The 22,667-nt window shown below is 42.2% G+C and overlaps 2 protein-coding genes across 3 annotated transcripts in view; both read left to right on the top strand.

Annotated features, from left to right (window-relative positions):
* The window catches only part of il17rd (interleukin 17 receptor D), a 33,837-nt gene extending 27,627 nt beyond the window's left edge, over positions 1-6,210 (top strand). Inside the window, exons 13-16 of the mRNA XM_061041309.1 lie at positions 627-884; positions 2,617-3,156; positions 3,323-3,594; positions 3,692-6,210. Of these exons, the coding sequence (XP_060897292.1) occupies positions 627-884; positions 2,617-3,156; positions 3,323-3,594; positions 3,692-3,816 (1,195 nt within the window). The 3' untranslated portion in view covers positions 3,817-6,210. The remainder of the gene's footprint in view (positions 1-626; positions 885-2,616; positions 3,157-3,322; positions 3,595-3,691) is intronic.
* Positions 6,211-8,565: 2,355 nt separating this feature from the next.
* Positions 8,566-22,667, top strand: part of arhgef3 (Rho guanine nucleotide exchange factor (GEF) 3) — a 34,361-nt gene continuing 20,259 nt past the window's right edge. The window contains exons 1-2 of one of the 2 annotated variants that reach the window (XM_061041305.1): positions 8,566-8,837; positions 19,609-19,672. In XM_061041305.1, the coding sequence (XP_060897288.1) occupies positions 8,803-8,837; positions 19,609-19,672 (99 nt within the window). In that variant the 5' untranslated portion in view covers positions 8,566-8,802. Of the gene's footprint in view, positions 8,838-19,608; positions 19,673-20,101; positions 20,712-22,667 lie in introns of those variants that run through there. The other variant, XM_061041308.1, reaches the window with a different exon arrangement.

The raw sequence follows: 22,667 nt of genomic DNA, 5'->3' as shown, positions 1-22,667 counted from the left end.
GATGGATTTATTTCACATTTTGTGGGTCGGTAGACACTCAGGTTACCCAAATATATGTTCAAAAACACTGTCAAAGTGGATTTTTCATAACATGTCCCCTTTAAGACCACTGTAGATGTTTTCAAAGTGCCTTCTGTTGCAGTTCCACCACTGGCCGCTAGATGCTGCAAATCACTCTTTTAAAGGAAGTTGTCAGAGCACAGAGAGTAAAATCCTTTAATTTACACTGGTACTTAGTCAGATTTGTGTTTTTTAACAATAATATTAGCTTCAATTGATTCTTGGCTTAAAGAGCTGTACTGTATGGTTTACTTTATAAATTTACATTTTCAGGTGTCTCATCCTTAATCGTCCCGCCTTTTCTCCATTACCATCTTTCCATCATTTTGTTTCTTTTTTTTTTTTATCTACCCTACCCTCCATCTTTTGACCATTCTTTCCTTTCCTGTCTTTTTTGTTCTCAGAAAGAAAAGTTGAGAAACTCTACTATGTAAATAAAAAGAGTATGAACAGTAATCCATTTTTATATCGCTGTCACGCTGTCGACTAGAAAATAAATTAACAGCTTTAATCACAACATTTTATACAACACTATCATCCCCTAACATCTCACTTTCTTCCTTCAGATACTACATGGAGAAAAAGAGCCGCAGAGGAAAGACACCAGTGAGTCGTCGTAATAACAGCAGCAGCAGCAGCAGCTCACCGATTGGTGGATCGGGCAATGATCTGTTCATTGTGGGCGTGGCCATGATTGCTGAGAAACTGCGTCTGGCAAAGAAGAGCGAGGGTGACGGAGCTCAGGAGCTGAACCGCTTCATGACGGTTTACTTCGACTACTCAACGGAGAACGACATCCCCACCATACTGAGTCTGGCTCCCAGGTAAAGGAAACATCTGAGAGATTAAAGGACGTGATGATTAGCTGCAGCTTAAGAGGCAACACATCCTTTCAAACAACCGGGGGAACGTCTCAACAAACATGCAATGTTTTCAAATAGTTTCTCAGTACCGTATCGTAGAAAAAAAGTGCTGGAAAAATGTTGGCTGAGGACATGCTTCTGGTCCTGGCTGCAGATTGAGAGAGAGAAAGGGGGAGGAGCTTGACTCAGGCTTTTGCAGTCATCCCACTGGTGCAGCAGATCATATGTTGATGAACGTATGGTGGTCAGGTAGTGGCTCAAAGAAAAAGAAAACAATGTCAAGTTTGCACGCCGCTACATTGTAGCATCCACTCACAGTCTGAAGAAAGCTGACAAGTGATTCATTTAGATTTTCATGATTTTGAGAATCCAAAAAGTGGTTTGGTCTGATTGTGATTATCTCCCTTGTTCCGATAACCATTGCTGTCCATCATTGTTTCTTCTTCTTCTTCTGTTGGTTTTTATTGTGGTTGGTACCCATAAGTGTTGCATTACCGCCATCTGCTGGATGTCTGTCATTTTGATCTCTCACCTGGCACTTTGAATTGTGGAAAACAGTACTCGAGTGAGACTGGTTTGTTGCTTACAGTACATTTTTCATGAATCAGTACGACATATCATGTGATATCACGCGTCGACTATTGCAACTCTCTACTGGCAGGTCTTCCTACATGCACTATCAAACCCCTGCAGATGATACAAAATGCAGCAGCACGACTGGTCTTCAACCTTCCAAAAACAGCACATCACTCGGCTGTTCATCTCCTTACACTGGCTCCCAGTTACTGCTCGCATCAAATTTAAAACTCTGCTGCTCGCTTACAAATCGGCGACAAAAACGGCTCCTCCTTACTTTAACTCTCTCATCCAGGTCTACACTCCCTCCCGCCCCACTACGCTCTGCCAATGAAAGGCGTCTGGTCCAACCTTCACAACAGGGTCCTAAGTCTCTGACTAGACTCTTCTCCTCTGTCGCCCCCCGGTGGTGGAATGAACTTCCAAACTCCATTCGATCTGCAGAGTCCCTCTGCACCTTTAAGAAAAAGCTAAAGGCCCAGCTCTTTATGAATACCTACTAACTTAATGATGATGGTCTCCATATTATTGATGATGATGATGGTTGTCACGATTGTTTTTGTTTGATAACGATGACTTATAAGATGGTTTCTATACTGATTAGAGCTCTCAAGAACTGACGTCAATGTTGTGCTTTGCCTCTGGTCACTTCCTGTCAGCACCTGTGTGTCCAATCGGACTCAAAGCTGATCGTTTGCTCTTACTGACATTGTTCCCTTTTTTCTAGATCCTTGCTCGTGTTGTACTTACTCTCTGATGTACGTCACTTTGGATAAAAGCGTCTGCTTTTGTGAATTGTAGAATTGTAGACATCCAGGTATTTTTGGCAAACTGAGGATCTCGCATTTGTTTTCAAACTACATTTTGGCCAAATCAGTACGTACTATTAGTAAAGTAGGCAGTTACAAAAAGAGCCACTGACTAGGTCAGGTGTGTGACCCCAGGCGGCAAAAGGTTTTTGACCGCTTTGCTGTTACTGTAAGGTTGTGGAATTTGTATGTGTTGCATTTTTATGAACTTTTATGGATTTTGTTTTGCCTTTGGATTAATAAAGAGTGTTTTGACTGCATTCCTCTCTGTATGGCGGCCAAGTTAAATAATGATTTCCCTTGTTTAGGTTTAAGTTGATGGACCAGCTCCCGCAGCTCTTCAGCCGGCTTCACTCCAGTCAGTCCAGTCTGTCAGATCGTGACTCTCAGCCTCTCAACGTCTCCAGGAGGAACTACTTCAGGAGTAAGTCTGGACGCTCGCTCTACGTCTCCATCTGCAACATGCACCAGCACATCAGCCAGAACCCCGACTGGTTCGAGAAGCAGCTGGCTCCTTCGGGAGACTCCTCATCCTCCTCCTCGTCTAAACCCCTTCCTCTCCCCGCTGACCCGGCTCCGACTCCTCCCCCGAAGCCTCACTGCTCCTCCTGCTCTTCTCAGCACGAGCAGAAGTTTGACTCCGGCCTGGTGCTCAACGAGGTGGTGGTGAGGACGCCGACGCTCGAAGGAGGAACGGGAGAGCCAAGGAGGAATGTGCTCCTGCTGGCTCCTGGTTCTGCTCACAGTCTTGACCCGGGCTGCAGCCACAGTCCAATTCCAAGTCCTGGTCCCTGTCCAAGTCCAGGTCTGCCACATTGCTCTCTGTCCATGCTGGGACCCACTTCAAGGTAAAGGATGAAGTCATAACTTTTTAGTTTATGATCTTTTTTATTAGTGGCTTAACTTAACAGGAAGCAAACATCCATCCCTAGACTTATCGTCTGTTTTATGTTTGAAGTAGATGACGTAAAAGCACTCATCAGTCTGACTTCTGCTGCATGTCTGCTCCTTCAGGTCCTCTTCTGGGATATCTGGATTGTTACCTGAAGAATCCTCCTCCTCCTCCTCTGCTCCCTCCATCCTCCAGGAGGAGGCTTGTCCCATCCTCTCCCAGGCAGAAATAGGCTGCCCTTCCTCTCCAGAAGTCCCGCCTCCTCGGGATTCAGGCATCTATGATTCGTCCGTCCCCTCTTCGGAGCTTTCCATTCCCCTGATGGAGGGACTGTCACATGACCTGGCTGAATCCTCCTCCCTGGCTGAGAGTGAATCCTCTTCGTCTGGGCTGGGTAAGGCCGACTGTGAGCGTTTAACAATAAAAGTATCACCCTGTAATAGGATTGAGTAAGTGAATGAATAATGACACGTTGGTTGTGTGTCTTTTAGGGGACGAGGAGCCGCCTGCCGTCTCGTCTCTCCGCTGCAGCGCCGCCACGGTCTGTAAAGCTCAGCTGCACCACCACGACCATCTGAAGCACAGTGAGGGACTAGCACCTGTGGCATTATCGTAGGAGAACCCTCCTGCTGCTTAAAAGAGGACCTGCCTGTGATGTCATCACTGGGACTAAAAAATGTGCTTACCTTGAACCTGAACTTTTTTAAACAAGTGCTGTTCTCCTCTCGGGATGGAAACAAAAACTGGAATGAACAAACAGCACTGCAGTGGTTCACCTGTGGACGGTGACTATTGTAAGCACTGAGTGTAAGAACACTGCTCACTGCTTACTTACTATATGACCACAGAATCACAGAACACCACTCCCTGGTAACTATGGTTACAGCAGTGTTTTAGATCACTCCCTGGTGACTTTGTAACCACAGAGAGTTTTAGAACAATACTAACTTCTAATGATTATAACCACTTATCAGTTGAACATTACTCCAAGGTAACTTTTGTACCCACTGCTCCGAGAACACATCTCCCTGGGGACTATGGTAACCACTAAGTTCTAGAACACTACTAACTGGTTACTACGGTAACCACAGACCTCTAGAACACTACTCTCTGGTTACTACGGTAACCACAGACCTCTAGAACACTACTCTCTGGTTACTACGGTAACCACAGACCTCTAGAACACTACTCTCTGGTTACTACGGTAACCACAGACCTCTAGAACACTACTCTCTGGTGACTATGGTAATCACAGACTTGTACAACACTACTCTCTGGTTACTACGGTAACCACAGACTTCTAGAACACTACCATCTGGGGACTATGGTAACCATAGACTTCTAGAACACTACTCTCTGGTCACTATGGTAACCACAGATCACTAGAACAGTACTCTCTGGTCACTATGGTAACCACAGACCTCATGACACTACTATCTGGTGATAATGGTACTCACAGAATTCTAGAACCCTACTCCCTGGTGACTATGGTAACCACAGACCTCTCAAACTCTACTTTCTGGTGATATGGTACACAAATTTATAGAACACTTCTATCCGGTGACTATGGTAACCACTTAAACAGGACTTCCTGGTGACTTTGGTACTCACATACTTCTAGGTTCCCTGGTTATTACGGAAATCACAGAGCTCTAGAACACTACTGCGTGGTTAACCATGGTAACCGCAGAGTTCTAGAACCCTACATCACGGTAACCACTGTCTCTAGAACACCAGCCTCCAGAAGCTAAGGAACTCTTTTTGAAGGACTTTCTGATGTCAACCAAGCAAACCCAAGTGAAACCAAAGAGTGCCTCAGCCCTGCTCCTCCATTCATGAGTTGACGTAACGTTGCCTTGTTGACCCCAGGAGGAGTCAACACCACAGACACGTCCAGTTGTTCCCGCCAAAATAACCAACCGGATCAAAAAGTTTGTTTTTTACCAAACAGCTGCTCAATGTGGAAGAAGATAAAATGTGGATATTCAGAATCAAAGATCCTTTTTATATCATGTAAACATTTAGGACCAAAACCAAGTAAATGCTTAAAACAAACACGTTTATTATTTAACCTCTTTTATTTAGGAACGCTCTTTACTCTGAAGGGATACAGCTGTTTTCAACATAGAATCGTCCTCTAAATGTTCATCGACAAATTGTAGAAGTGGAGCAGGCAGATCTCTGATGACCACTCAGAAATTTAAAACTTAAAAAAAAACAACAACTGTCAAATCAACTAAAACCTGCTAATGTGATCAGACAAATGTGCTTAAATAGATGTTTGAAGTACGTTAACATGAATTTTAATTTTCAAACTTTTTAATTGACAAACTTTAATCATACAGTTGAACTCATAGTGTTGCCACTGCTGAAACATAAAGGGATGAAAACTGTGGTTACATTGTTCAGCTCAATTTGACATATTTGAACATTTTCTAATATTGTTGCAGGAAGCAGCGATGATGAGGCCGTTATGAAAAGTGACACTTCACTTTTTAAAATCTAGCAAACCAGATTTCAAGATGTCACTGTGGACGCTCATTCCTGCAAGAACGAGACACAAAAGATGTCAATTTTAGAAACTTAAATTACAATAAAATCTTGATTTAGTATTTTTATTTTTTGTTATATCTGATGTGTTTCATGAGCTACAGTCCCACACGTTGTCTTTTATATCTGATGTGTTTCATGAGCTACAGTCCAACACGTTGTCTTTTATTTCTGATGTGTTTCATGAGCTACAGTCCCACACGTTGTCTTTTTTCCGTACGGCTTCTGTTTCTTCTGCAGGGTTGAGTTTGTTTGAAGGGAAGATTCAGCGTTTCCTACTTGTACATAGTATTATTATTATTTTATTTTCTTCCTGGAAATGTCTGTTTTTCTCCACATTTTTTGTAAAGTTAGTCTGTCGTTTACTTTATTTGTCTACATCTTCTAGAACCGTACTGTTTTATAGTACTTCAGTGTAAGAAATAGATCAACCCATCGAATAAAATGCTCTTCATTTGAAGCTCTCCATCAGTGTCTCACTTTTTGCAAAAATGAAAAGAGTACACATTGCACACAGTGTACAAAACAATCCCACTGTCAATAAGAAAAATCAGTAACAAAAAACATTTTAATGCTAAATGGACTTGAGACACTTCTGACTACTTATGGCACGTTTTACACCGCAGGTCACACCTACACATTCACACACTGATGGTAGAGGCTGCTGTGTGAAGTGACAATCAGAAGTAACTAATCCATTCATACACATTACGCCGCGGACGAAGCAGCGGGAGCAATTCAGGGTTAAGTGACTCCACCTGCTGCCTTGTCTCCCTCCCCACTCAGGTTGCCTTCAGGTAGAAAGTGGCGGAGCCAGTTTGATGTTGTGCACCTGGGCAGGCTGGGCCTTGGTATTTAAACTGGCTTCTCGTCTCTCTCTCTCTCGTCAACACTAACTTTGGTTTGTGGAATTTGTTTTTGCATCCACACCACACACATTCACCATTACGACCACCACTGATTTACATACAGCATATTCTTTTATTCTGATATCTTACCTTAGTTTTCCATAAATTATTGTTTAAATAACTTTAACATTCTGTGGTCTCCATGTCCGTCCAGCTCACTGAGCCTGGGTTGAGAGACGACCGACTCTAGCAACTGAGCCACAGAAATAAAAGAATTCAAACTTTAATACGATTCTAAAAAATCTCACACATTTGTTACCTGTTTCGAAGCCACAGCCACAAAAAAACAAGTCATAAGCACCCAGCAACGTTTCAGTAACAAACCTATGAAGGGGATTTAGACATTGCTCTATCTCCCTCACTTGCAGAAACCTTTAGTTCCTAATATGACAGAAGATCTGAAGTTTTTCTCTAAAGCTTTGATACTTCTGATTACTCTCATTCAGTAAGATACCAGAGACTGTATGGTTGTAAAACATGGGAATTGAAATGTATTGAACATTTTTTTTACTTTTATACATTCAAAGACGAATAAAAAACAGTGCAGCTAAAAAGAACTCCTATTTTTTTAAGTTTGTAGCGTGTTGTAAAGTTGTCTTTAATGATTAAACGATGATAACGAATGTGAGCAGAGAACACTTTTATTAGAATAAAATTTAACTTAAAGCTGACTGAGAGGTTTGAGTTTCTTACAGCTCAGCACACACACATACACACACACACACACACACACACACACACACACACAGTGACATAAAACCCAGCAGACAGCTCTGTAGTGTCTGAGCGGTGAAGCAGAAATGATTAAAACAACACCCTGCTCTTAAACTAACAGACAGCCGAGCTCAAAGGATCACACTCAGACAGCCTCGGTACCTCCGGAATAAAACACAACTCAACATTTATCAGCTTCAACTCATAATTAATCTGATAACTAATAATCAAGTTTCCTGTACTGAGTTTGGAGATGACGGGTACTCAAGTTTAATTTTTTTTTTGTGTCTCAAGTATTTTTTTATTTGTATTCAGTTACAGAAGGAAATATTTGATAGTGGACTGAACTCGTAATGTTGAATTCTGAGAGTCTAATATGGATTATTTTACTGAAGTTAAACATCTAAACATCAAAACCACCACTGGTCTCTGTATGGAGAGCCTATCAGGCCATTATTCACCTCTTCTCTCCTGCTTTTTAAAAAAACAATTCAAAACACTTTTTTAAAGTCAACTTTATAGTCAATACAGATAAAAAAAAATTACTTGTGTTGTTCGCAAAAGTTTGTTTTTATTTCAGTTGTAAAGAACTGCATCCCAACAAGCAGACAGTCAGGATAAAGTTATACTTACATATATATATATATATATTATCATAAAACACTCAAGGCAAAATATGATTACCTTAAGTGCCTTGAGATAAATGGTCAAGAACTTGGTTGATTCAATTTACACATCTGAAAATTAGTGCGAAAAAGCACAAACTTCCTGCTCCACTTGTCATTGATCGACCACCATGCCATCAGTTTAATATAAATAAACTTGACAAGATAGACTAGTCTAAATATATATTATTACTGATTGTCTTCCGAAGTTCAAACAGACTTCTGTAAATAATAATGTCAGATAATATGGCAACCGAAAAGATGAAAGAAAGGATCAGAAAACTTGGAATTACCTCAATGTATTAAGGATGAATTTTTTGGTTTTAAATATATTTAAGTGATATTTCTCAATGATTTTAACTGACAGTAGAACTTTTAAGGCTTTTTTAAAAAATATATCTTCTGGACAACTGTATTCAATAAATTTGGTAACTGAATAATGACCCAATTGGCTTTCCATAAATTTCATCTGGAAAGTAGCCGATGATTTAGGCAGCTCTTATTTTGAAGGTGCCACCGGAAAGCACTTGAGTTTGATGTTGAGATGAGAGGTAGGATTTTCTTTACAATCACAGAGACTCACAGTTTGTTGTTCAGGTGAATCCTCGGACTAAAGTTTGACTTTTGATTTTAAAGAAGAAGAAAAGTTTGTTTGTTTGTTTTCTCACCGGAAGAGCGTCAGTAACCGCAAGCCTGCTCGGCTCAGTGTTTTGTTTTTTTAATCTTGTGGATCAGATCTGGATCTTTGGGAGGAGCTGCAGCCCGATGCAGACAGGTGATGGATGTCAACGGGGATCAAGGTGAGCAGGTGCATTGACAAAGACACTTTCTGTGAGGTCTTTATCAAAGAAAAATACAAAAATCTGCAGAATAATGGGCGTTTTTTGTGAGTGTGAGAGAAGAATGTGAGGAGGACAGACAGGGAGTGAACCTTCACACCGCCTGTCTGTCTCTCTCTCTCTCTCTGCCTGTCTGTCTGTTTCATCATAAAATGACAATCTGTGTGGGAATCTTTAAAATCACTGTGAAAGATCAGCAGTTCAGAAACCCTGAAACTGTCCGTCCGCTAAAGAGAGAGAGAGAAAAGTCTGAAAGAAAAGAGGTTTTTATGACTGCCTGTGAGTCACAAGTTTGCCTGAGAGTGACTATATAGTCTGCAAACACACACACACACACACACACACACACACACACACACACACACACACACACACATGGTTCTCAGTAAACAGTTTACAATCATGACAGTTTGCTGTGAAAAATCTGGTTTATTTGTGGTTTTTACTGAAGCTCTGAAGAGGTTAGAGCTCAGATTCTTTACTTTTGTTAAAGTATATAAGTAGGAGAATTGTCAGTAAAATGTTTAGGATACTTATTGTCACAATAATACTCATGAAAGTAGCCTACTCATTAATGTCACAGTGTAGTAGTCCTGTTGTGTAATCTATCAGAGCCACTGATTACATGTAAGCAGCCGTGGAAAAGCAAAGTTCATTTACCTGAGTGATAGTGTTGTAGTACAAGAACTCAGTCTTGGCCTCGAGACCGGTCGCCAGACCACTTTTTTAAGGTCTCGTCTCGGTCTTGTCTCGGTCTCAGAATAGGGGTATTCCAGATTTTAAATCAAGACCAGTCAAGACCACCATGTTCTGCTATTTCAAATCATTATTGTGATGGGAAAACAGCCCTTTCTAAAAAAAACTATCATGTCTCCTTCTCGATCCCTAAATGTCTTGGTCTTGTCTCCTTCTCGATCCCTAAATGTCTTGGTCTTGGTCTTGGTCTTGTCTCCTTCTCGATCCCTAAATGTCTTGGTCTTGGTCTTGTCTCCTTCTTGATCCCTAAATGTCTTGGTCTTGGTCTTGTCTCCTTCTCGATCCCTAAATGTCTTGGTCTTGTCTCCTTCTCAATCCCTAAATGTCTTGGTCTTGTCTCCTTCTCGATCCCTAAATGTCTTGGTCTTGGTCTTGTCTCCTTCTTGATCCCTAAATGTCTTGGTCTTGGTCTTGTCTCCTTCTCGATCCCTAAATGTCTTGGTCTTGGTCTTGTCTCCTTCTTGATCCCTAAATGTCTTGGTCTTGGTCTTGTCTCCTTCTTGATCCCTAAATGTCTTGGTCTTGTCTCCTTCTCGATCCCTAAATGTCTTGGTCTTGGTCTTGTCTCCTTCTCGATCCCTAAATGTCTTGGTCTTGGTCTTGTCTCCTTCTCGATCCCTAAATGTCTTGGTCTTGTCTCCTTCTCGATCCCTAAATGTCTTGGTCTTGGTCTTGTCTCCTTCTTGATCCCTAAATGTCTTGGTCTTGGTCTTGTCTCCTTCTTGATCCCTAAATGTCTTGGTCTTGGTCTTGTCTCCTTCTTGATCCCTAAATGTCTTGGTCTTGTCTCCTTCTCGATCCCTAAATGTCTTGGTCTTGGTCTTGTCTCCTTCTCGATCCCTAAATGTCTTGGTCTTGTCTCCTTCTCGATCCCTAAATGTCTTGGTCTTGTCTCCCTCTCGATCCCTAAATGTCTTGGTCTTGGTATTGTCTCCTTCTCAATCCGTAAATGTCTTGGTCTTGTCTCCTTCTCGATCCCTAAATGTCTTGGTCTTGGTCTTGGTCTTGTCTCCTTCTTGATCCCTAAATGTCTTGGTCTTGGTCTTGTCTCCTTCTTGATCCCTAAATGTCTTGGTCTTGTCTCCTTCTCGATCCCTAAATGTCTTGGTCTTGTCTCCTTCTCGATCCCTAAATGTCTTGGTCTTGTCTCCTTCTCGATCCCTAAATGTCTTGGTCTTGTCTCCCTCTCGATCCCTAAATGTCTTGGTCTTGGTCTTGTCTCCTTCTCGATCCCTAAATGTCTCGGTCTTGGTCTTGTCTCCTTCTCGATCCCTAAATGTCTTGGTCTTGGTCTTGTCTCCTTCTCGATCCCTAAATGTCTTGGTCTTGGTATTGTCTCCTTCTCGATCCCTAAATGTCTTGGTCTTGGTCTTGTCTCCTTCTTGATCCCTAAATGTCTTGGTCTTGTCTCCTTCTCGATCCCTAAATGTCTTGGTCTTGTCTCCTTCTCGATCCCTAAATGTCTTGGTCTTGTCTCAGTCTCTGAGCTCTCTGGTATCGGGTAATATCTTGGTCTTGACTACCCTTAAGTCAGCCGTTGAATAAACTCTGACTTACTTTAATGTTAAACAGGAGAGAAATTGGCGGAATAGAGGGAGTCGTACACCAAAAGAAGTCATGAAACAAACATCGGTATCAGTATCAGCCCTGATTTTCCCAGTCAGTGCGTCTCTGGATCTAGAAGTATAAAAACTTTCAACAGGTAGAATAGTGTCTGTCCCATGTCCACAGATCACCCCGCCTGATGATAGCACTTTGTAAGTTTGTCAGTGGGCCGCAGTTCTGCAGAGAGAGGTGTGTACCACTTTATGGTCTTAGCCAGTTAGCACGTCTCTGTACTGTTTGATAAAACGACAGAGGCTAGACGCAGGAAGAAGACGGCTGAGGCTAAGAAGAGAAAGCAGAGTGAACATCCCTGCAGATTGCGATGTTACGTCAGGCTGTACCGTCATCGTCGTCTCATGTTTAGCATGTTTTATCATCAGTTTTGCATGTTGATGATTAATTTGTGAGCCTTTAGCCTCTATTATAGGACAGTGGATAGAGTAGAAAACAGAGAGAGCTATAGAGGGAGCCACAGGCCAGACATGAACCCGGGCCACGTGCTTGGTGGAATATAGCCTCCGTTCATGGGGCGCTACCTAACCGCTAGGCCATCAGAGTCCCAAGCATGTTAATCATTTTTATTCGTCTTGTGCTGCAGTGTTCTTGTTTCTCATGTGAGTAACGCCCACCTATTGGACCAATAAATGCTCTGAATTATTGTGTCATAGTCGAGGATTTTTTGTTCTTTTAGAAAGAGGTGTTTTCCTTCTAATCGCAGTAATGACGAGGAGAAATAGCCAATCAGTGGTGGTCTTGGCCGGTCTTAATTTAAAAGCTGGAGTCCGCCCAGTCTGAGACCGAGACAAGACCGAGTAAAAAAAGCTCTTGATTCCGAGACGAGGCCGAGACCTTTAAAAAGACAGATTTCGTTCTACAACACTACTTAATAATCATAATACATTTTATTAAGAAAAAAAGATAAAGACGAAAGGAATAAACCATCAGACATAGTGACATTACACACAGGTCATAACCAACAACATATAAACCACACATTTAAAGAACACACAGCGAGGTCACTCTTTAAAAGCTTGTTTGGAAAGGTGAGTCTTGAGTCATGATTTGAATGTGGATGGATCAGTTTGAATATGTGAAATGGGAGTGAGTCCCAGAGGGAGGGAACAGAAAGTCATACATACATCGTAATTACACCTCTGGTTACATAATCGTACAGAAACACTTTGGTAACACATAAAAAAAATTCAGTTTGAAAGGAGGAACTGTGACTGTGACCTTGAGCAACCCCCAACAGCTCGGGCGTTCTTTGATGTGCAACCACCACGTACGTTCTGCACATGCGTGAGAGGAAATAACTCGACATGCCAGCAGGCGGCGGTAGTCCGTTGTTCTGATACGAGACGATCATTTTCACACGGCTGTCGCTCACCACTCGTATTATAGGTAGCCTACTAATGGAGAATAATGTCTGATAAAAAGTTGAAAAAGGCGCTGGCGTTGTCAGCTCTTGGTCTTTCAGTGGAAAAAGAAAAGAAGAGGCGGAGGAGACAAATGAGGAGAAACCTGCACTAATGGGTGAAAGCATGGATACTACAGCAGCATGCTCAAGGGGGCTTTACTGAACCTGAGTCGAGAGCTGGAGATGAATGAAACCTCCTAACATCCAATCAGAGAGATTCCTCTCACAGACCGCTGATTCAACATGTCAAGTCGGCCAGAAAAAAAACGACAATCTCCTTGGTGTGTCAGGGCCTTTAGAAGAGTTAGACTATCAGCTTTATTTATTGTCTTTGAGCAACTTTAAATGGAGCTGAATCAGAATAACATCTGTATGTTAATAACAACAAAGAGGGATTATTTTAGGTATTTGATTGCTCATTTCTGGGGTGGATACAAATTTGCATCCAGTGTTTGAGTTTGAATCTTCACATCCTTTGTGTAGCTTCTATAAATACCTGTCATTAAGAGAAGAAGCTCCTCCTCTGTAGCTCCCTGATTGTAAAGACAAGACATTCAAATACTAAATGACTTATCACTCTGTTAGCTTGTTTATGCTAACACAATGCTAACAACGCTGAGTCATTAGATAAAGCTAAATATATTCATTAATTAAAGACTGTGAGTAAAAGCATGAGCAGCGTGTTGTCGACGTGAGCACAGACTCGGTGTGGATGTTTGGAGGAATGTCGTTCTGCTGCTGTCAAGGAACAAAGAAGAAGTTTGTTCTGATGACGTTTGTTCTCAGCCTGATCGTCGTGTTTGTATCTGCAGTATGCTGCCCTGCAGGTTCACGAGGTGTGTGTGTGTGTGTGTGTGTGTGTGTGTGTGTGTGTGTGTGTGTGTGTGTGTGTGTGTGTGTGTGTGTGTGTGTGTGTGTGTGTGTGTGTGTGTGTGTGTGTGTGTGTGTGTGTGTGTGTGTGTGTGTGTGTGTGTGTGTGTGTGTGTGTGTGTGTGTGTGTGTGTGTGTGTGTGTGTGTGTGTGTGTGTGTGATTAGCATAGTGCTAATGTCAGCAGCCTGTAGGCTTAACAAGAAAAAAAAAAGTTATAAAAACAGTATCCTGTGATAATTAGTTAATTTCTTGAGATCTTTAGAAAACGACAGAAATCATCTTGTTATCAGAGACAACCCGCTTTGATGTTTCAAGATAATGATATAGAAGAAGTCGTCGCTACGCAATCAGAGGAAAATGGAGTTAAATAAATTGTGTGGATGCATGTCCTCTTAGAGCTTCTGCAAGTTGGTGAGGAATAATTTTTTATAAATTGTTGTTTTATTTTTAAGAGGTGTCGTTTCAGTTTTTAGAAGAAGATAAAAGATACACTGAGAGTCCGAGCAGGTCAGCGTTTCCTCGTCTGTTTCCTGAAAAACGACCTCACTTCATGTTCAGATTTTTCCACAGCAGGAAATGTTCTCATCCCACCTGCCTGAAGATAACACAGACTGAGAGTCAGATTATTGACCTCTGATCAGCTGTCTGTCCTTGTTCTTTGCTCCTAAATAATAAGAGAAGATTTCAGTTTTTGTTTCTCGTTGTCTCAGAATGTTTTGAGCATCAGTTCAGTTTAACTCTGACACTGCAGATTGAAAAAACACTTACTGTCATTAAACAGGAAACTTTGCTTATGATAGTGGAACAATACATTTTCTAACTTTACATTTTTCTGAGCCTTTTCACGTCACACCTGCTGTTATTCTAAATGTTCTAGTTTTGTTGCCTGGCCGTCTGTACGCTCGTCCGTCCTGTTTTTGTGAACCCTCTCGAGTGCTATAATTTGGCATCATTCTTTTTCAAGGTCAAACCTATAAAAATGGACGTAGTCTCAGAGACGTAACCCATTTGTTTCTGAAGAGGCTTTTTGAAGCCCAACAATGGCGGACGCCATATTGGATATTCTCAATTAATGGTCACTCTACAAAAAAGGACAAAGAGATGGAGCTGCGGTGAGCCAGAGGTGAGACCCCCCCCCCCCCCCGCTGGTCTGCATTCATTTTAGTAACTTCCATACCCGAGTGCACTCGTGTATGTGCACAGTTTGATACAGCAGGGGACAGTATCCACATGGTTGGTTTGCAAACCCGCCAGAAAGAAGAAGCAGCAAACATGGCAACCACTCCCGGACTGAGTCCATCCTGCTAACTGGATGTTTTGGTTATTTCTGAGGCGCCAAAAACGGTCCTCTTCCTACTTCCACATGTTCAGCTCAGAGGATGAAACAGGCCCGTGCTGTGCAGATACGACGGTTATTGGAGCAATAGAAGCCATTTAGAATTATATCATTCAGCGGCACACTTCCTTGTTTTAGCACGGTTGCGTTCACATCTCCCGCGGACCGTACTCGAGTACACATGAAACGTGTCAAACAGACTCAGGCACAGTTCCTGAGTAGAGTACTTTTGTGATAAATCTGACTTTGGGGTGACTCGGATCCGGGCTCGGGTCCCTAATGTGAAAACACCCTTAATCCTCCTGACAAACAGCTACAATGCACCTAACAGGAAGGCTACTTGGCGCGCATTTGGACAGAGCAGAGCAGAGTGGCGTCGCAGCCATGCACTGGAGACGGACCGAGGTACCTGCAGTGTAAACACAGGCATTAACTAGAGAGGGCGCGATCAGCTCTGGAGTACGCAGCGCGGGACAGACTGAATTTGATGCAGAATCTGTGGCAACTGGCAGTAACTGTTGTTCAACTTAACCACGCACCTGATTATTAAAATGTATGCATAACTCAAAGTCTTACAGCGGGCAGGTTACACGTTTCTCCTCGTCCTGCTCCTTTTTGTTCTTTGGGCCTGTGTGAGAGGAGGGGAAGCCTCTGCAATGTTCTGCTTAAACAGAACAAAATAACACAAATTAAATGAAATAATCAAAACAGATGAGTAATAAAACATGTGACCCCAAACAAATACAGAAATGAGCTATTGAAACCAAACCCTCTTATTTGAACCAGCTGTAAACATGTTGATTTCTGCTGTAAAAATGGTCATTGTCGTTTGGGACTTAATGGGGACTCATGGCTTTAGCAGTCTGCCTTAATTCTTAAATGTCTCATAAAGTTTTGGGATTTTTTGGGAACTTTTTGTTAGTTTGAGTAAAGCTAAGCTCTTCACAAGAAGCTCATTCCTCTTTAAGTCTGAAAACTGTTCAGTGAGAAAAAGATTAAAAACAGATGAGGAGCGAAAGATTCAACAGAGAGAGAGACGAGCCTGCAGCCAAACACACCTCTGAACTGGATTATAACGTGTGTGTGTGTGTGTGTGTGTGTGTGTGTGTGTGTGTGTGTGTGTGTGTGTGTGTGTGTGTGTGTGTGTGTGTGTGTGTGTGTGTGTGTGTGTGTGTGTGTGTGTGTGTGTGTGTGTGTGTGTGTGTGTGTGTGTGTGTGTGTGTGTGTGTGTGTGTGTGTGTCTTATTGCGTGGATGTGTGGATGGGTGGGTGGGTGGGTGTGCAGCATCCAGGGTGGGATCACTTTTTGCTGTTGGAAAAAGCCCTGCAACTCCCAGGAACGAATGACTCACACACTTAAACACACACACACACACACACACACTTAATACATGTAATCTAGAACACACACACACACACACACACACATACACACACACACACATACACACATATACACACGTATATACACACACACACTAAAAAGACTACAAAAGCTCTGATCAGTCCAATAATGCAAGACAAGTTTCTCGTAAGTTTCTGGTTTGTGTTAGCGTGTTAGCTAGTTAGCTTGTGTTAGCGTATGATAGCATATTACCGTGGTAGAATCCAACACTCATTGTAAAATAAGTGTCCTGAAGCTACCTTTATATGCAGGAAAATTGAACTCTGTAGAGATCGTGAGGTTTGTGTGTGTGTGTGTGTGTGTGTGTGTGTGTGTGTATTTGGTGTGTGCTTGTGTGTGTGAGTGTGTGTGTGTGTGTGTGTATTTGGTGTGTGCTTGTGTGTGTGTGTGTGTGTGTGTGTGTGTGTGTTTCCTACAAGGTCACGGAGGTCAGGAAACAGAACATGTAAGGTTTTTTTTACACCATAAATCCATAAATCCTTCAATAAATTGTCATAAATTCTCGTGGCTTGCTAGTTTTAAACCCGTTTCACATTTAACGCTCCATCAGGGAATGTTCTTGAGAATGATAAAAACCGGTTGCTAGGCAACGTCTATAGCTTAATAACAACAATAGACAATAGAGAGTACATAAATAATGTCAATGTAAATACTAGTGATAAGAAAGAAACAACAGAAGGTGGTTAAAGCTGTAAGGTAATACAGTCAACAAGATGATGACAACAATATAAAAACAGAGAAGAAGAAGACGACGAGGACATCACATGACAGGAAATAAAAACAAAATAAAGACAAAAAGCAAAGAGCCAATGTGCCTCAGGCGCTGCACGTCCGTCCTGTCTCTATGACAACAGTCTGTTGAAAACAGCCGCTGTATGACCGACACTGCTCCACTACTTCTTTTTTTTTGATCATTTTCAGATCAGCTGATCAGACCGGGTGCAAAGAGGATGTGGGTACAAGACATTATCCATAGGCGGCAAAAATACAGGTATTATCATACATTTGGAAAAGAGCGCCTGTGACGTCGACAAGCTAACCGTCGGTGTTTGGCACCTGCAGGCCAACTCCGGAACGACAACCCGCTTGGTATATATTTTCTTTTCTACATTCGTGATATCCGCAAGTTTGAATCGCGTCAAATCGCTGAACTGTAACCACTTCTAAACGCTGTCATAGGCTGGAGGAAACTCACCAGCTCCCCGCCTAGAAACGTCCCGGGTCGACCAAAACAAACCAACATGTGAAAATCCAGTCAGAGCACAGGGTCTCTGCAGACACAGTCCCCAGCACACATGTATGGAAGCCCAGAAGGGATGAGTGAGCAGCTTTACTTTTGTATAAAGTCTGTATTTTATCTTTCAGGAAAAAGCTGCAGACTCTGCCTTTAAAGATTTGTGCAGGTGAAATGCAAAAATAAATATGTGGTATGTAAAATCATGATTACATAAAGACACACTCAGATCTCCTCTCAGTGCAGACGTAGATAATCGGTGTTTGATCGACACTTTCTCTCCCTCCTGTTGATTTGATTGCACCTGCTCGGGCGGATCAACCTGTCAGCAGTGTTTTTAAAAGTACAAAGAATTCCCTGACGTTGTTTTATTTACAGCCAACATACCCAACATGTAATAAGCGAGAGTCACTTAAATACCTTTAAAGGGAGGGCAGAGTCTTTGGTGTTAATTAAAGCCTTCACATAATGCAGGTAGACATTACTCTGCAGAGTTTGTTAGCATCACTTGGACTTACTGGAGCTTACTGAGGTTTCCTTATAAATGTCAAATTAGCATTTCCCCTCCTTTATTTGAAGATTGTTTTGAGGGTTTTATTCCTTTAATCAGAGAAAAGGAAAGTGGGAAACTGAGATGAGAGAAAGGGGAATGACATTGGGGAAAGTTCCCAGGGTCGAAGTTGAAGCCTGGGCCGCCCCCTTCAAGGACTATAGCCTCTGTATGGGGCGTGCAATATCACTACTAGGCTACTGATACCCTAAGTCGGGCATGGGACCTCTAGAGGGACCTGGAGTATTGGGGTCCCACCTTAAAACATTTGTTTTTCACTGCAAAGTAAATTCTTCTGAGAGGAATTCCAGGTAAACTTAAGGGTGAAAAAAAAAACTACACCAGACGTCACAAATGTGGAAGTTTCATGTTACAGTATTACTTCCTGTTTGCTTCCTGTTAAAAATTGTCTTGTTAGTATTTTCAGTTTTTTCAAGTTGTTATTCTGAACTTTTTGCAGCCAATGTTTGAGATCAATTATAAAAATGTTTTAATTTTGTTTTTAAAGAGCGTGACCAACAGTGTGACAGTTTCCATACTTCCATCCGACGTCCCACATTTTTACATGTGGACACAGAAATGAAACTGTATAGATATAGACAGTCTCCTGGGTGCGATGATGAAAAGTGTTTGTGAATGACTGAAGATGGAGCTCATTGGTATTCATGTTTCTTTCTTTCTGTCTCTTTTCACTAAATTTTCAACATTAGAAAACCTTCAGACAGTCATGATATGAACGACCCTGCACACTGTTTGTTTACAGTTTGCATGCGCTGACCAGCAGATACCAGCAGGGGGAGCTGTGGTCAAACCTTAATCCCTGTGATATATAAATGGATTGTTATCACACTTAAAATTCTACTTCTATGAATACTCACGCTGATATCTTTACTGAAATCATTTCTACTTTACATGAAGTCATCCTTTGAATATTCATATATTAGAGACACTTCGTTATTTTATGGAAGAAATTTGGATATTTTCATGCGTCAGCAGTCGGTGTAAAGACCGCTGTAACAAATATTTAGATATTTTTATCCAGTGCAAATTCTTTAAACAACCTATAGAAAATTACAACAATGTTTGTAATTATAATTATAACTTTTATTTATATAGCTTTCAGCGTTTCCCCTACCATTATATTGGGGGGGGGGCCCGCCCAATATAAAAACACTGGCTTTGCTGCCTGCTGTCCCCCACGGTCTCCTGCCGGCGTTTCATGTCTCTTTTCGACTCCCCTTTCCAATTGAGGCAAGAAGGCCCAAAAAAAACAACAACAGATGTTTACAAAGTGTTTAGACGGAAAAAGCAAAGACAGAAATACAACAGAATAAGCACCAACAAACAGTCGGACTAAGAAGAGAGGAATCTACAAAATTCAAACAAAAGACGATTACAAAATGTAAAAGCAAAAGAACAAAAAGAAGGTCAATGTCGAGTAAAATAAAGGTCATAGGCGAGTTAAAAGAAGAAGTGGTGGATTAATCCTCTCTCTCTCTCCTCTCTCTCTCCTCTCTCCTCTCTCTCTCTCTCTCTCTCTCTCTCACCGTCCTTCAGGTGGAGCCTGCAGAAGAAATCGTCCTCCTTCCCTCTCTCTCCTGACAGCTGGTCCCTCAGAGGGGTAAGAACCCGAGTCATATTAATCAAAGAAAACTTTATAAAGATATCATTTCATGTATAGTATAACGTGGAGAATAATCTCCCATTATCTCAGAGTTTAAATCAACAATATGTTTCTTTCCCACCTTTAAACAGTCATTTCAGAGGTTGATTTAATAACACAATAACTTTCATCAGGGAGGGGCGAAGGCTGAACATGACACATACAAGTGCTTTAAGTGAAGCACTGGTTCAGACTTTAGATTTTTCTGGACCAAAGTGTTGGACCTCTGGAGAACCCAGGACCATAAGGGATCTAAAATTATCACGATGATAATAAGATGAAGAAACAACACTCTGGTAGTAGAAAATGTTCTTTCAACAGAGAGCGTGTTTCCTTATTACCTGACTGAAATAGATTTTATAAAACCAGAGTTTATGATCTCTGTGTGTTTTTAGCGCTGGTGTCTCCGTGTCTCCTGTCCTGCAGCTCCTAATAATAGACGGCCTGTTTCCTCCGACGACCGTCACTTCCTGTTTGTCCAATGGGAACTGAGTGGACACACACACACACACACACACACACACATTGTGAAGGTTCCTCTTCCTGAGGGTCTGTAGATCCACTCAGATAGGAGGGGAAGCTGAGGAGGTTAAGACTGTGACAGAGGAGGAGGACAAGAGAGGAGGGCAGCGGTCAGGTCAAGGTGGAAAACAGGAGAAGAAGAAAAGAAGGGAGCAAAAGAGTCTGACTGAAACTGGAGGAGGAAGAGAAGAAGAAGACGAGGAGGAGAGCACGGTGTGGAGTTTAGAAAAAAGAGAGGAGGATAAAGGAGGAGGAAGACTGTTGCAATGTGACTGTGAAGGAGGAGAGACAGGACAGCTGATGTGACTTTGGAGTAAAACCAAAGTAACCTCGTGGAGAAGAAGAAGAAGAAGAGGAGGAGAAGATAAGGAGGAGAAGAGGGAGCATCAGATGATTATTTGCAGTGTCGCTTTGTTGTGTTTGAGGAGCAGATCTGATCTGGATGATGGGCTGCTGTCTGTTTGTTTACTATCGGGTGAGTTTGTGCGTCTGTATCAGTGATGAAAACAGATAAACGGAGAGGACTCAAACATGTTTCAGGATCATACAAAGATAAGAACTCCAACTCTGCACAGTCACCCTCTTCTTGTTCAAGTATGCTTTTTGCAGGAGAAGGAGAGGCATCCATTCTTTGCATTTTTAAAACTTGTCACAGTTTGAGGGTTACTGATGTACAACATGCATTTGCTCTTTAAAGGCGGGCACGTTTTTTGCAACATGACCTCCCCGTCACAGTCCTGCTCAAGGCATCGATTAACCTCGGTTTCAATGTGTGTCTGTCCACATTTCTAATGTAAGCTACATCAGCATTTTTGAAACTTTGAGTTATTTTAAAATCATAAAATCTCAATTACTTTAAAGATCGATCTTCAAGTCTTAAGTCATATTTTCAACCAAAAGCTGCCTCAAGTGAGAGAGAGAGAGAGAGAGAGAGCGAGCAGCAATGGTCCATTCAAATTCACAGGTCAGCAAACTTTTGTGCCTCTTAAAGATGCAAAAGTTACGATTATGTCTCTTACCCTCAGAGAGCAAAGGACGGGACGCCGTCTGAAGCGTTTCCAATGTATTTGTTGCTCTTTAGACACACGCTCCACAGTTCCCACACCGGGCTTTGATCAGGAAGTTCAACAGTGTAAATGTGTAGCATAGCAGCAGTCGAGTTGTCATCTGCCTTTGAATATCACCATAAGCTAGAGGGATAGCGTGCATCACATTTGTACCAGAAGTAAACTGTAGAGTTTGTAAAATACAATACTTCATTGTCCCCCAGGGGGAAATGTGTTCTCACAGCTTTGCACAGTTGGTACACATGAAGAAAACATATAACAAAGAAGGGGCCAGTCAGCGTGGCAGCTTTTTTAGAGCTTCAATCGCTGAGCTCTTTTTGAAGCGTGCCCTCTTCCAGGTCAGGGTTCTGTATCTCCGGCCCGATGGCAGACTGATGTCCATGTTTTCACCCTTTGACTAGGGTGCTAGTTAGCAAGCTCAACAGGAAGAAGGTGTAACAGTAACTAGCTAAAAGGGGGCATATCACCACCTTCCGTGGACATACTCAGTAAATTAATTCCCCATCAGTGCATGTGTACTGGGCAAGCGGCAACCTCTGGTTTTGAATAATGAAGCCAATGCAGAAGTGCAAAATCCTGCAGCTCATGGAGTGTCCGCTTGAGGCTGACTGCAGAAGTCACCGACACATCACATTTAAAATATCCTGTTTTTACAACATGTTTACAGCCTGGTTAAAAAAAGAAAATAGGTCTGATTAGCTCATGTCCTGATTGGCATAAATTGTACGGAGGGTGAATTTTTTGATAACTCATCAGTTTTTTTTTTTGGAAGGGTAAGTTATTCACAATAAGACGTGATTGACAGGCGCAGTGGCACAGTTAGCTTAAAACCCGCCTCAGCTCTTAGCCTGTCGTTAAGTTGACTGATGGCATCAACCATCAACCGGCTTCAAAAGCCCCCTGCTGAAAAAGAGTTTTGATGTCACTCAGGCTTCGTCCATGCGTATTTACAGTCTGTGGTACTGGGGGTGTTATTGGGTGGGGCGGCTTTGCACCCTGGAGTGTTAGTCAGCCAATCACAGGGCTGACATAGAGAGACAGACAACCAGCCACACTCACATTCACACCTACGGTCAATTTTAGAGTCACCAGTTAACCTAACGAGAATGTCTTTGGACTGGGGGAGGAAGCCGGAGTACCCGGAGAGACTCTGCATGCACGGGGGGAACATGCAAACTCCACACAGAGAGACTCCTGTCAGACGGGGATTCAAACCAGGAACCTCCTCAGCGCTAACCACTGCAGCACCTTGCAGCTGTTTCCCCGTCTTATTGCTTACCAAAGCTAAGCTAATCGTCTGCAGCTTACTGTTCAGCAAACACATTAAGCATGCACAAGAGTTGCATGTTGTCGACTCAATCAAA

The sequence above is a fragment of the Labrus mixtus genome, chromosome 7, assembly GCF_963584025.1.
Source record: "Labrus mixtus chromosome 7, fLabMix1.1, whole genome shotgun sequence".
Lineage (NCBI taxonomy): Eukaryota > Metazoa > Chordata > Actinopteri > Labriformes > Labridae > Labrus > Labrus mixtus.
The sequence above is the reverse complement of the archived record's forward strand: the minus strand, read 5'-3'. Positions and strand labels throughout refer to the sequence as shown.